This window comes from Stigmatopora nigra, chromosome 1 (assembly GCF_051989575.1).
Source record: "Stigmatopora nigra isolate UIUO_SnigA chromosome 1, RoL_Snig_1.1, whole genome shotgun sequence".
NCBI classification, from domain to species: domain Eukaryota; kingdom Metazoa; phylum Chordata; class Actinopteri; order Syngnathiformes; family Syngnathidae; genus Stigmatopora; species Stigmatopora nigra.
This window is the reverse complement of record NC_135508.1, coordinates 22,930,173-22,941,383: the sequence shown is the minus strand read 5'-3', so window position 1 is coordinate 22,941,383 and position 11,211 is coordinate 22,930,173. Positions and strand designations below refer to the sequence as shown.

Below are 11,211 nucleotides of genomic sequence, written 5' to 3'. Positions count from 1 at the left end.
CACATTTGAATGTACGGAAAAGAGGAAATTGTGGATCTACATCCGGTTGAACTGCGCACGCTCTTCCGCAGGTTTAAACAAAACGTTTCTCCGTCGACTCGTGAATAACCAACAAAATGAGCAAAGCACACCCTCCCGAGTTGAAAAAGTAAGTTATTCCTCAGATATACTGTACATAAGACATTATTTACCCCCTTTGTCTCGTAAATATACGTTTGTACGCGAGCATTTTGACCGCGCGGCCATCGCGCCAATGAACGTAAAGCGAGACCAAGCTAACAACCCTTAGCAGTGAATACCTTCGTTGAAAATTCATAATATATATTCTCTTGGTTCCTCTGACGGAAACACTAATGTTGACTTTCTTCCTTCAGGTTCATGGACAAGAAGCTTTCGCGTGAGTTTGGGACATTTTTATTGTTTGTTCGTTCACGTTCTATTTCTCATTAAACTAAACGTACATTATCAGTGATGTCATACACACTCTTAATGTGCATCTCTTCCCCATTGGTAAAAAAACGCAATTTTTTTAATTGCATTGTTTTTATAAATGATTCAAAAACTAGTTACATAAAGATACTGGAATGTAATAAACCTTTAAAAACACCTATATCATTTTGATAGGTTTATGAATGTTATACTCAATTTTTATGTTTGTGCGTTTGTTTTAGTCAAATTAAATGGAGGCAGACACGTGCAGGGCATCCTTCGAGGGTTTGACCCCTTTATGAACCTGGTGGTGGACGACTGTCTGGAAATGGGACCAGGAGGACAACAGCATACCATTGGCATGGTGGTAAGTAGGATTGCAGCTAGCAATCATTTTCATAATTGCCCATTCGAGAAATGAATTTAAGGTTTGTGTTTTATAGCCCAAATTACAGGATATGAAAGACTATTAAAATGCTTAAGACAGTTAACAAATGGTAATTCTGGTGATCAGAATTAATTTCAAATGTTCAATGCCAAGACAATAGTCTTTGTCTAACACGCTAACAAGCCATCTTACAAGGTTGAGCTGCACTGGACACTGTCATTGTTGTATAGATTTAGATTCGATTTTGACTTATGGGGAGTACGGCAGCAATTAATTACTGGGAAAAAATTGTCAAAATCATTTGCCAGTAATTTATAAAACATGATCAGTAGATACATTTTTCCATCAAGAAAGGAATGTGCAGCTACCGTTCGAAAAAAAAAACTGCTACTTTGCAATAGTTCAACAGAAAAGAAATGCTACAGATTTTTATAGCCACCACTAGTAGAAGAAAAAGAAACACTTGCATTTCAGGGTGTCTTTTTCCCCATGTCCTTCATTTGAGAAAGTACAATAGGATATCCATTTTTTATTTTTGATCTGACTTCCGGCCACCAAATTGTTCAACACTGCCTTTTGCTTTCAAACTAATTAAACATCTCAGATGATCTGATACGCGATTGGGAATGTCACCTTATGTAATTTGCAGCCATCGTGAGCACGAACAGGGTTGGTTATAAGTCTTTCTCATATCTATGCCTTTTTTTATTTTCTAGGTAATTCGAGGTAACAGCATCATCATGTTAGAAGCCTTGGAGAGAGTATGAGAAAAGCTGCGTGCGCGTCTATGGCTACACTTTTTTTTATATATACTTGGTTTAAGTGCAACAACACAACTGATTTGTGGAAAATGACTTTGTATGAATTTGTGAATGAATAAATAAGTTTCTTTGTAGTCTACATCCTCAGTTTGTTGAATTTACATTTTGCCTGTTGCAGTTTAATGCCTCTTTATTTTTTAGTTTCGTAAGTTTGGTAAAACACTTCTGTCGTCAATATTAATCCTTTCATGATGAATTGTGATTCGGAAGATTTTAGCTAAAACTTATTTTGCAGAGTAGAAATAAACACCAAGGTAAAATGCACATACATTGAACTACACAAATGAATAGAATCATTTTAAATGACAAATAACATTAATAATGTTTTGGGTGTTATTTGCCCCTTTCACACGTGGCATTAAATTCGGTTCTGGATGAATGAATTGGAATGTTTGCCATTGAGCAGACAGTCTATGCCACTAATTTCATATGGAAATGAGGAATAATACAACCGGTCTTATGTAAATTCGGGAAAAATGCTGTCATCTGCCCCACACAGATTTTGCATCTCCATGGACTGAGAGGCTGCCGTGCAAGAAGGAAGCCTTTGCTCCAAAAACGCCACCTTACGGCTCGACGGAAGTTTGCTGCTGATCACATGGACAAGCATAAGACCTGTAGGAACTTTCTGTGGTCAGACAAAACAAAAATCGAGCCGTTTGGCCGCAATGCCGAGCAATATATTTGGAGGAGAAAAGTTGAGGCCTTGAACCCCAAGTACACCATGCCTACCGTCAAGCACGGTTGTGGTAGTATTATGCTGTGGGGCTGTTTGATGCCAATGGAACTGGTGCTTTACAGAGAGTAAATGGGATAATGAAGAAGGAGGATTACCTTCAAATTCCTCAAGATAACCTAAAATCATCAGCCCAAAGATTGGGTCTTGGGCACAGATGTTCCAACAGGACAATGACTAGTCCACCTGTGTGGAATTTTCATGTTCACCCTAGGCCAGCGTGGGTTTGCGCTGGGTACTCCGGTTTCCCCCCCACATTCCAAAAACATCCATGGTCGGCTGATTGGACAATCTACATTTCTCCTTGGTGTGAGTTTGAATGATTGCCTGTCTTTTCATCCTTTGTGATCAACTGGCCTCAGCTTCTGGCCCAAAGTCAGCTGGGATAGGCTCCAAAGTAATTCTGAAAAGGAAATTTTAAAAAAATGCTTTATCCTCATTATTTCATGAATATGATAGATTATTTCTATTTTAGGCCAACGACTTACTAAACCTCCCAGGCATCATAGTAGGTAGGGTTCAATGTTAAGTATGACTGACTAAGACTCTATAGGAGGCTGTCCTCAGCACCCTGCTTTTATTTTGAAAGTCAATTGTCGTCACTGTCGACGCGGTTCCTTACGTCGGGAGCACGCCGCAGGTTCTCACGTTATGTGGAAAATAGCAATGTCGGATGAGGTAGGCAAGGCGTTAAAGTCGGTGGTGCAACGGGTGAACCAGGCGGCCTCCCGACGACCGAAGGTACGTGTCGGGAAGACGGAGTTCTAACGCCTACACCACGTAGTTCGGACAAAGTCGTGCTGTTTTGCAACCATCAGTTATGTAAGGCTTTCAACCTTTGGCTGATCATAAGTGGGGCTCTTGTAAAACCACGCGTGGTCTATGAGGCAGCCTCTTGCATAGAATGTCATTGTAGTTTGGTATTGCCTTGGTATCTATTGGCTATGACAGTAAAATGGCCATAACATCCATCCGCTGATTACCAAACACAAATGTTATGTTATGTTACTCTTGCGTTTTGCCGATTAACAAGTGTTTTTTTTTAGATTACAACTTTATTTCATCCCGTATTCGGGAAATTTCCTTGGTTTTCAGGGAATAAAAGAGAAAAAATATTGTATTATTGTTTTGTTAAATACCCAATAGATTCCACCAATGAGCTCAGTACAGATGCTATGTAAAAAATACACAATACAATTAGATAATGTATGACAGAGAAGTCATTTAATGATGATGTTTATGATTTATGGCTGCATGACGCTCTAGTCTAGTTTATGCTAGCTCACACCCGAGATTGGTTGCCAGCCAATTCAAGGGCACGTTTGAACAAACAGCCATTCCACTCATCTCATTTCCTGAACCGCTTTATCCTCACTAGGGTCGCGGGGGGTGCTGGAGCCTATCCCAGCTAACTATGGGACAGAGGCAGAGGACACCCTGAATTGGTGGCCAGCCAATCGCAGGGCACAAAGAGACGGACAACCATTCACGCTCACACTCATACTTGGGGGCACTTTAGAGTTTAGAGTGTCCAATCAGCCGACCATGCATGTCTTTGGAATGTGGGAGGGTACCAGAGTACCAGGAGAAAACCCACGCATGCCCGTGCTGAACATGCAAACTCCACTTAGGTGGACCGACCTGGATTTGAACCCAGGCCCCCTCACTGTGAGGCCGACGTGCTAACCATTCAAGCCGCAGGGCCACACTTACATTTGTACTTGAGGTAAATTTGGAGGTGGCGATCAAAAATGCGTAATTGTAAAAGAAATGTTTTAAAGACACATTTCTTTCAGCCACTCAACTTTATTTTTTGGATTCATGTTACCTTTTTGTGGGCTCATACTCAATTCGCTCATCTCCATTTGTGTTTGAGATGTGACGGTTGGCAGCTATTCATGTTTTTTTTTTTGGCACTAAGATCCATTATCCATACCTCAAACGATAGCTTACAAAATGAACAAATAGGACTGAGGGATTTACAGTGACTGTGAAAATGCATAGGTTGGTGGACATTACTAATGTAATCTACTGAACAGTACAAAACGATAGGACACCTTTTTAACTTAGACATTACCAGCTGTGCCACCACGACTCGTCGCAGTCAGCAAAACCAAACCACCGGAGATGGTCGTGGAGGCCTACAATCAAGGCCAGCGTGACTTTGGAGAAAATTACGTGAGTACACTGCGTGCAACACCTGCTCCTTCTGAAACTGGGTTTCATGGATAAATAAACTGCAAATTTATGCCAGGTGAATGAACTGGTGGACAAAGCTTCAGATCCAATGGTAAGTTGCATGTTCATTGTCTTTCTTTATTATTTTTTTTAAATAATGATGTTCTCATTCAGATTTTAGAATCATGCCCAGAAATCAAGTGGCATTTTATTGGCCATCTACAGAAGGGTAATGTCAACAAACTTTTGGGTAAGTAAATTTTTACTATACATAGATTAGGTTTAAAAATATCGTATACTAGTTTCAAATTTCTTTCCTTAGGCGTGCCAAATTTGTTCCTGGTGGAGACCATCGACTCGTCGAAACTAGCCGACAAGGTCAATAGTTCATGGCAGCGTATCAGAGGAGTTAGCACGCAGAGGTTAAAGGTCATGCTGCAAATCAACACCAGTGGCGAACAGAGTTAGTATTTATTCCTTAACTGTATCTTTTATGTATTGTCACATGTTAATATTCACTTCAATATGCAAATGTAGGTAAATACGGCCTCCCACCAGAGGAAACGGTCAATACTGTGAAGCACATTGTGTTGGAGTGCACTGCGCTGCATTTCTTAGGACTCATGACCATTGGGCGCTACGGCTACAACCTCACACTGGGCCCCAATCCAGACTTTCAGGTATAAACATTGTTTGGATTTTGAAACTTTTTTTTTTTTTTTTTTTACAATTTGTTAAAAACTTTTTAAGAGGATTTGGCTAGGTACCGTATCTTCACGACCATAAGGCACACTTAAAAGTCTTAAATTTTCTCCAAAATAGACAGTGCGCCTTATAATACAGTGCGCCTTATATATGGAAAAAACAGAAAACCAATAACAAAAAACACCACTGTCGGATATTAAAAAAAACACAAACGCCTGAACTGAAACAACACTGTTAAATATGCAGATGCCATTTTAGTTTACAAAATCTTCCATCATATAGCTCCTCTCCCACTGCAAGATTTTATACAAAAAAAATCCAAAACATCAACAATGGCTGGCTCTAGAGGTGACTGTGTAGTGAGTGCTTCATAGCTGGAAGTCAATAGCAATTACCGTGTTTTCGCGACTATAAGGCGCACTTAAGTCTTACATTTTCTCCAAAATAGACAGTGCGCCTTATAATACAGTGCGCCTTATAATACAGTGCGCCTTATAATGCAGTGCGCCTTATAATACAGTGTGCCTTATAATACAGTGTGCCTTATAATACAGTGTGCCTTATAATACAGTGCGTCTTATAATGCGGTGCGCCTTATAGTCGTGAAAATACGGTAATTGAGTTCTATAGCGTTTTGTTGTTATCTGTGAGATATGTGAGCAGGCACAGCAAAGTGAGTCGGGCTGAACCTTTTTTCCCCAATACATACATATACTCAGAGCTATAATAATAATAATAATAATCATTGGACATAGGCCCTGTTGTCATCATCAACAACATAAAGCCTACTTGTCATCACACCCAGAAACTGCCCATGACGAACTTGGTAGTGCTTCTCCATAAGGTGCGTTTACTTGGCAAAAGACCTATATAAATGATACTTATGGACTAATAGTTTGGCATTAGATTATTTTATTCTCTGAAAAGAAAAAGGTTAAAAGTCCACTTTTTAGACTAATTTATTTTTTTTAGGTGAAATTTGAAATATATTCACCAGCTGATGCACGCTACGCAGACAATGTTGTCTCTTTTTTCCCCTCCTCTCCTTACTCAGTTTTTTGCTCGCTTACCCCTGAACTGTTTGTTCCCTCACAGATGCTTTTGAGTCAGAGACAGAAGATTTGTGAGACGCTAAAGCTTCCTTTGGAGGAGGTGGAGCTCAGCATGGGGATGTCCACAGATTTCGAACATGCGGTAAGTAGCAACAATGACAAACATTTCTAAAATTCAAACATTTGGGGGGACGACAATCTACCGTAAAAGCATGTAGACCAGGGGTGGCCAACCAGTCAGAGACCAAGAGCCACATTTTTTACCGTGTTACCGCAAAGAGCCACATTTTTTACTGTGTTACCGCAAAGAGCCACATCACACAGATTTATTGTAAATGTCACACACCAGCATAGTAATGACATAAATTGACTCCTACAGTACTAACAGCACAGGCCAGTCATTATCAACAATGAACATTGTGTGCACTGTCTCACACAGACAAACTCTCAGTTCAACCAAGTCCACAAACAAAAATATAATAATTTACAATAGCGTTTTTCTTTTTCTATGCATGTTACTTAGTAGGACTTCTGTCATAAAATCAGAGCCTATTTTTGCGCAACGTTCGCTCCTTGTGAGCTGTCATTTATTATGAATGGCTTTTAACTAGCGCGCCCACCACGTGGGTGTACACCTCGCTCTCCTATTGGCTGCTCCCGGCTGAGCACTCTCGCCTTGGTCTGCCTCGCAGGGGGTGTGGCTTTTTCAGCCGACGCTCGATCTTTGGAATACTTTTTGTGTGCGCGACGCCGTTCATTGTCGCTTCTGGTTCACGGGAGCTCTCCCACTCTGTTAAAAACGTTTACTCAAATGACCTTGCTCCTACTGGGAAACTTTGAGGTATTTTCATCCCAAGCATATGTGCATTGGACGAAAATACTGTATTGAACTCAAGCGAAGCGCACACGCAAATAAAAATAAAACACAAATACAAACTTTGATATGGACGTAAGAGCCGCATGAAACCGGGCAAAGAGCCGCATGCGGCTCGCGAGCCGCGGGTTGGCCACCCCTGATGTAGACAGCTAATTCAGAACAATTTAAAAATGTTTTTTAGAAAAGAACATTCAATTACTGAAGCGTGTATATTAAATAGAAAGTTGTTGTGCCAAATTGAATTGACCAATGAGGCATTTTACAACAAATGGTACAAAATTTAGGAACCCTTTTAGTATAAGCATACAGTATCTCAGAAATAACATGTTATGATTTTTCTTAAGATTTTTCCTTCTAAGTAACACATTTGTACTCCCTATTAAAACCCTGAAAATGGAGGGCAAAATTGTGAATCGGGGGCGGCTTATGTAAGCAATTGTAAAATTCAAAGATTTTAAGGCAATTTTGAGGGTGCGACTTATACACGCGGGCGTCTTATATGCGAGTATAAACGGTAGTTTGATATATGTACATTCTTCATAAGTGATATATAACACTATGTGATTACAAAAATACCTCGACATATGAGGAATTTGAGATACGAGTAAAATTTTGAGCAAATATTTACCATTAGAGACAGCTTAATCAGTGCAAAATTAAGGGAAACAATGAATCCAAAGCAAGCTGGTGCAATGAAGGGTAGTGCGAAGAAAAGGGCGTATGATGACATTCAATATTAAGCATGAAATTATTGAAAAACATGAATAGTATACACGTGACTGAGCTGGCTCGTCGATACGTATGGAGAAGCAGGAAGTTTGCCGCGAAAGCCGCGCTGGAATACATGAACCTCTTTGCCTTGGTTATTGCACAAAAAGGTTTAAATTTAGTGTAACGTAAGATTAAAACTTTTTTTAAGTGTCCATGTGTATAGAAATCTAAGTTTATTTAAGTTAAATTTAACGTTTGTTACATTACGAGCTCATCCGTCAAGTGATCCCCCCCATTCACGAACTCCCCATTGTATAAAAAATCTATTTATATATATTATTAAATATTTTAACCACTAGTTATTTGTCACTGCATTTTTTTCAGTTTTTTTTCCGTCACTCAGCTCGAATGGCGGAGTATATATTACTTCTCGTTGGCTGCTCATAAGAACATCAGGGGCACTGGCTCGCAACTCCCTCGTGTAATGTCTCTTGTCGCAACTCCCTCTTTGTAATGTCTCTGCGAGCACTGGGTGGAGCGTTGCATTTTTTCAGTGTCCCCCCCCCCCCCCTACTTTAGCCTGTTAGCTCCCGATGGCTAAGCGATCTCTAATACTACAAGACTACTTCTCATTGGCAAGTGGTCGTGCATTATCCTATTGTGAGGACATTTTTGCGCGTCAATCGTATCTCGAGGTACCACTGTGATATCCTTTTTTTGTGGTTTTTTTTCAGAGGGTGGGAACGAATTAATTTGTATTTACTTCATTTATTATGGGGAACGCTGATTTCAGTAAATCGACATACGAGTTCAGTCCCGGAACGCATTAAGCTTGTATTTCGAAGTACAATTATGTCTAGAATTAGCGAATTCCATTTTATCTTTATCATTTGTGGTGGTATCGCATTGCAGATCGAGGTGGGCTCAACTAACGTACGGGTGGGAAGCATCATCTTCGGCAACAGGGAGTATCCCAACAGCGCAGCCAACACGCCAATTCCCAGTCCTGCTCCCAGCCCTGCCCCCAGCCCAGAAAAAACATCCAAGCAGGTGTCAGAAGAGGCTGCCAAGAAAATGCAGCACCTGACAGTCTGAATCTGATGACATGTTTCTTTGTCAATTTCCATCGAGATGGAACCACTTATTAAAATCAACAGTACTACCCCTCCTCACACACAGGCATTTAATTGGCCAAAATGCTACATATTTTGAAAAATATTTAATTTTCTAATTAAGTGAATTTGCCACGAAAAGGTTAACTGCTTTTAACTATTGTTGATCAATTGTGGTACTTGAAGCGGTACTAAATGTTATAAAGCAACCATACACCTCATAATTTTTTCATAAACTATTTTTTTTCTACATAAGCTAGAGCCATTTGTTCTGTTGACGTGTTGATTTATACAAGTCCAACTCAACTTGTGCTAAACAGTGGTGTGTTACAAATGTTGATTTTTTTAATTTATTTTTTATTTGCTGTGGTGAAGCAAACACATGACAAAACACTCGCATCCGTTAAGTATTTTGTGAATTTTAGTGCTGTTTTCACAACTCAAGATAGGAGAAAATCTAAGGGTGAATGAGATGGAATGTTGGGAAAGCTGTGTTGTGAGGAGATCTGTGCAACATGGTTTTCTTTTCAACATAGCTGTATACTAACGTTGACACAGTCGATCTGATTCCTTTCTTCAGGCATTTGTTACATAATTATTGTGGAAATACAATGTATTGATGAGCACATTTAAACAGTGGTTAGCATTGCTCTGAGACGCCTAAACAGTGCAATAAACTCTCCTTTTAGAACTATCTCCAGTGCCAGTGTTTTTCATATACAGTCAGTTCAATAAATATTTGAACACTTCTATCTTGCAAGTCCTCCCACTTAGTAATCATGGAAGGGCCTGACATTTTCATCATAGATGCATGTCCACTATGACAAAAATCTAGAAAACTAATTTTGTGTTTTTTAAAAGATTTTATTTATGTGATATAGCTGCAAATGCATATTTTATCAACTGTCCATCAGCTAGAATTCTTGACCCCCAAAGACCTGTTAGTCCACCTTTCAAATTCCACCTCCTCACCATGTATTATACCAGTGGTGGGCAAACTATTCTACAAAGGGGCATGGCCGATGCAGGTTTTCATTCCAACCCATAAAGTGCACTCAGTGGATTAGAGTAAGGTGCTTCTTGTTTTTTTGCAGAAATCTCATTGGCTACAGTGTCTGCTGGATAGGATGGAGCAAAAAACAACAAAAACAACAGCCCCCAAAGACCAGTTTGCCCACCTAAGTATTATACTGTAACAAATGCACCGGTTTTCCGGTTGTTAGCTGTATAAAGCCACCTGTTCACCCCATACAATCAGTAAGACATTTGTAAACATGGTCAAGAACATAGAGCTGTCCAAAGTCACTAGGGAAAACAAATGTACACCGCCACAAGGCTGGAAAGGGCTACGGAGAAATTGCTAAGCAGCTTGATGTAAAAAGATCAACTGCTGGATCAATCATTAGAAAATGGAAGAAGCTAAAGATGACTAAGATGGTCAAACTCAATCGGGGCGGAGCTCCATGCAAGCTATTGTGGGGTCTCAATGATCCTAAGAAAGGAGAGAAAGAGTGCTGAGTCTTCCATTTCCAAGGTGCCTATTATTACAGTAAGAAATGCATGGCACAAATTGTTCCCCATGCTTAAACCAGCACGTAAAGGTCCGTCTTAAGTTTCCCTTTGATCATTTGTAAGATACAAAGGAGTCATGAGACCAAAATACCACTTTTTTTGTGTTATCTACTTCAGAACACTTTTACTGTGTTTGGAGAAAGAAGGATGATGAATACCATACAAAGAACACCATCACTACTGTGAAGCATTGGAGTTTTAGTATTATGCTATGGCTGTTTTTTTTTTTTTTTTTTTTTGCACATGGGACAGGACAACTGCACCGTTTTAAGAACAGGATGACCGGGGCCATGTATAGGGAGACAAGGAGTGACCTGTAAGAAGCATATGCACCTGCTGTGGGTGCAAACCAGGTGAAATACTACAGGAAGCATTTGACCTCTGTAATTGCAAACAGAGGCAACTGTACCAAATATAAACATTGTTTTTTTCTCGAGTTTTCAAGTACTTATTTCAAGCTGTATGACACATTATGACTCAAAATTTCTGCATCTTTCTTTTATGATGTTTTCTCTCACCATGACTAACCCAAAAATGTCAAACTCCTCCATGATTTCTTAGTGGGAGAACTTGCAATATAGTGGTAATATATGCCATTCCATCCTGGGATAAGATGAAAGTGTTGTCAGC

The 11,211-nt window shown here is 39.8% G+C and overlaps 2 protein-coding genes across 3 annotated transcripts; both read left to right on the top strand.

Moving 5' to 3' along the window:
• On the top strand, nucleotides 1-1,717 carry snrpg (small nuclear ribonucleoprotein polypeptide G). Its single transcript, XM_077722781.1, has 4 exons — nucleotides 1-148; nucleotides 375-397; nucleotides 672-796; nucleotides 1,534-1,717. The coding sequence occupies exons 1-4, from the start codon at nucleotides 117-119 to the stop codon at nucleotides 1,582-1,584; spliced, it is 231 nt and encodes a 76-aa protein (XP_077578907.1). The 5' UTR covers nucleotides 1-116; the 3' UTR covers nucleotides 1,585-1,717.
• A 1,229-nt stretch (nucleotides 1,718-2,946) lies between these two features.
• On the top strand, nucleotides 2,947-9,703 carry plpbp (pyridoxal phosphate binding protein). 2 transcript variants are annotated; one of them, XM_077729422.1, is made up of 8 exons: nucleotides 2,947-3,115; nucleotides 4,445-4,552; nucleotides 4,629-4,664; nucleotides 4,727-4,802; nucleotides 4,875-5,015; nucleotides 5,090-5,232; nucleotides 6,353-6,451; nucleotides 8,810-9,703. In XM_077729422.1, the coding sequence occupies exons 1-8, from the start codon at nucleotides 3,026-3,028 to the stop codon at nucleotides 8,990-8,992; spliced, it is 876 nt and encodes a 291-aa protein (XP_077585548.1). In that variant the 5' UTR covers nucleotides 2,947-3,025; the 3' UTR covers nucleotides 8,993-9,703. The 2 variants fall into 2 exon arrangements, with proteins under 2 accessions (XP_077585548.1, XP_077585557.1); XM_077729431.1 differs by having other exon boundaries at nucleotides 3,047-3,196.
• Nucleotides 9,704-11,211: the final 1,508 nt, after the last annotated feature.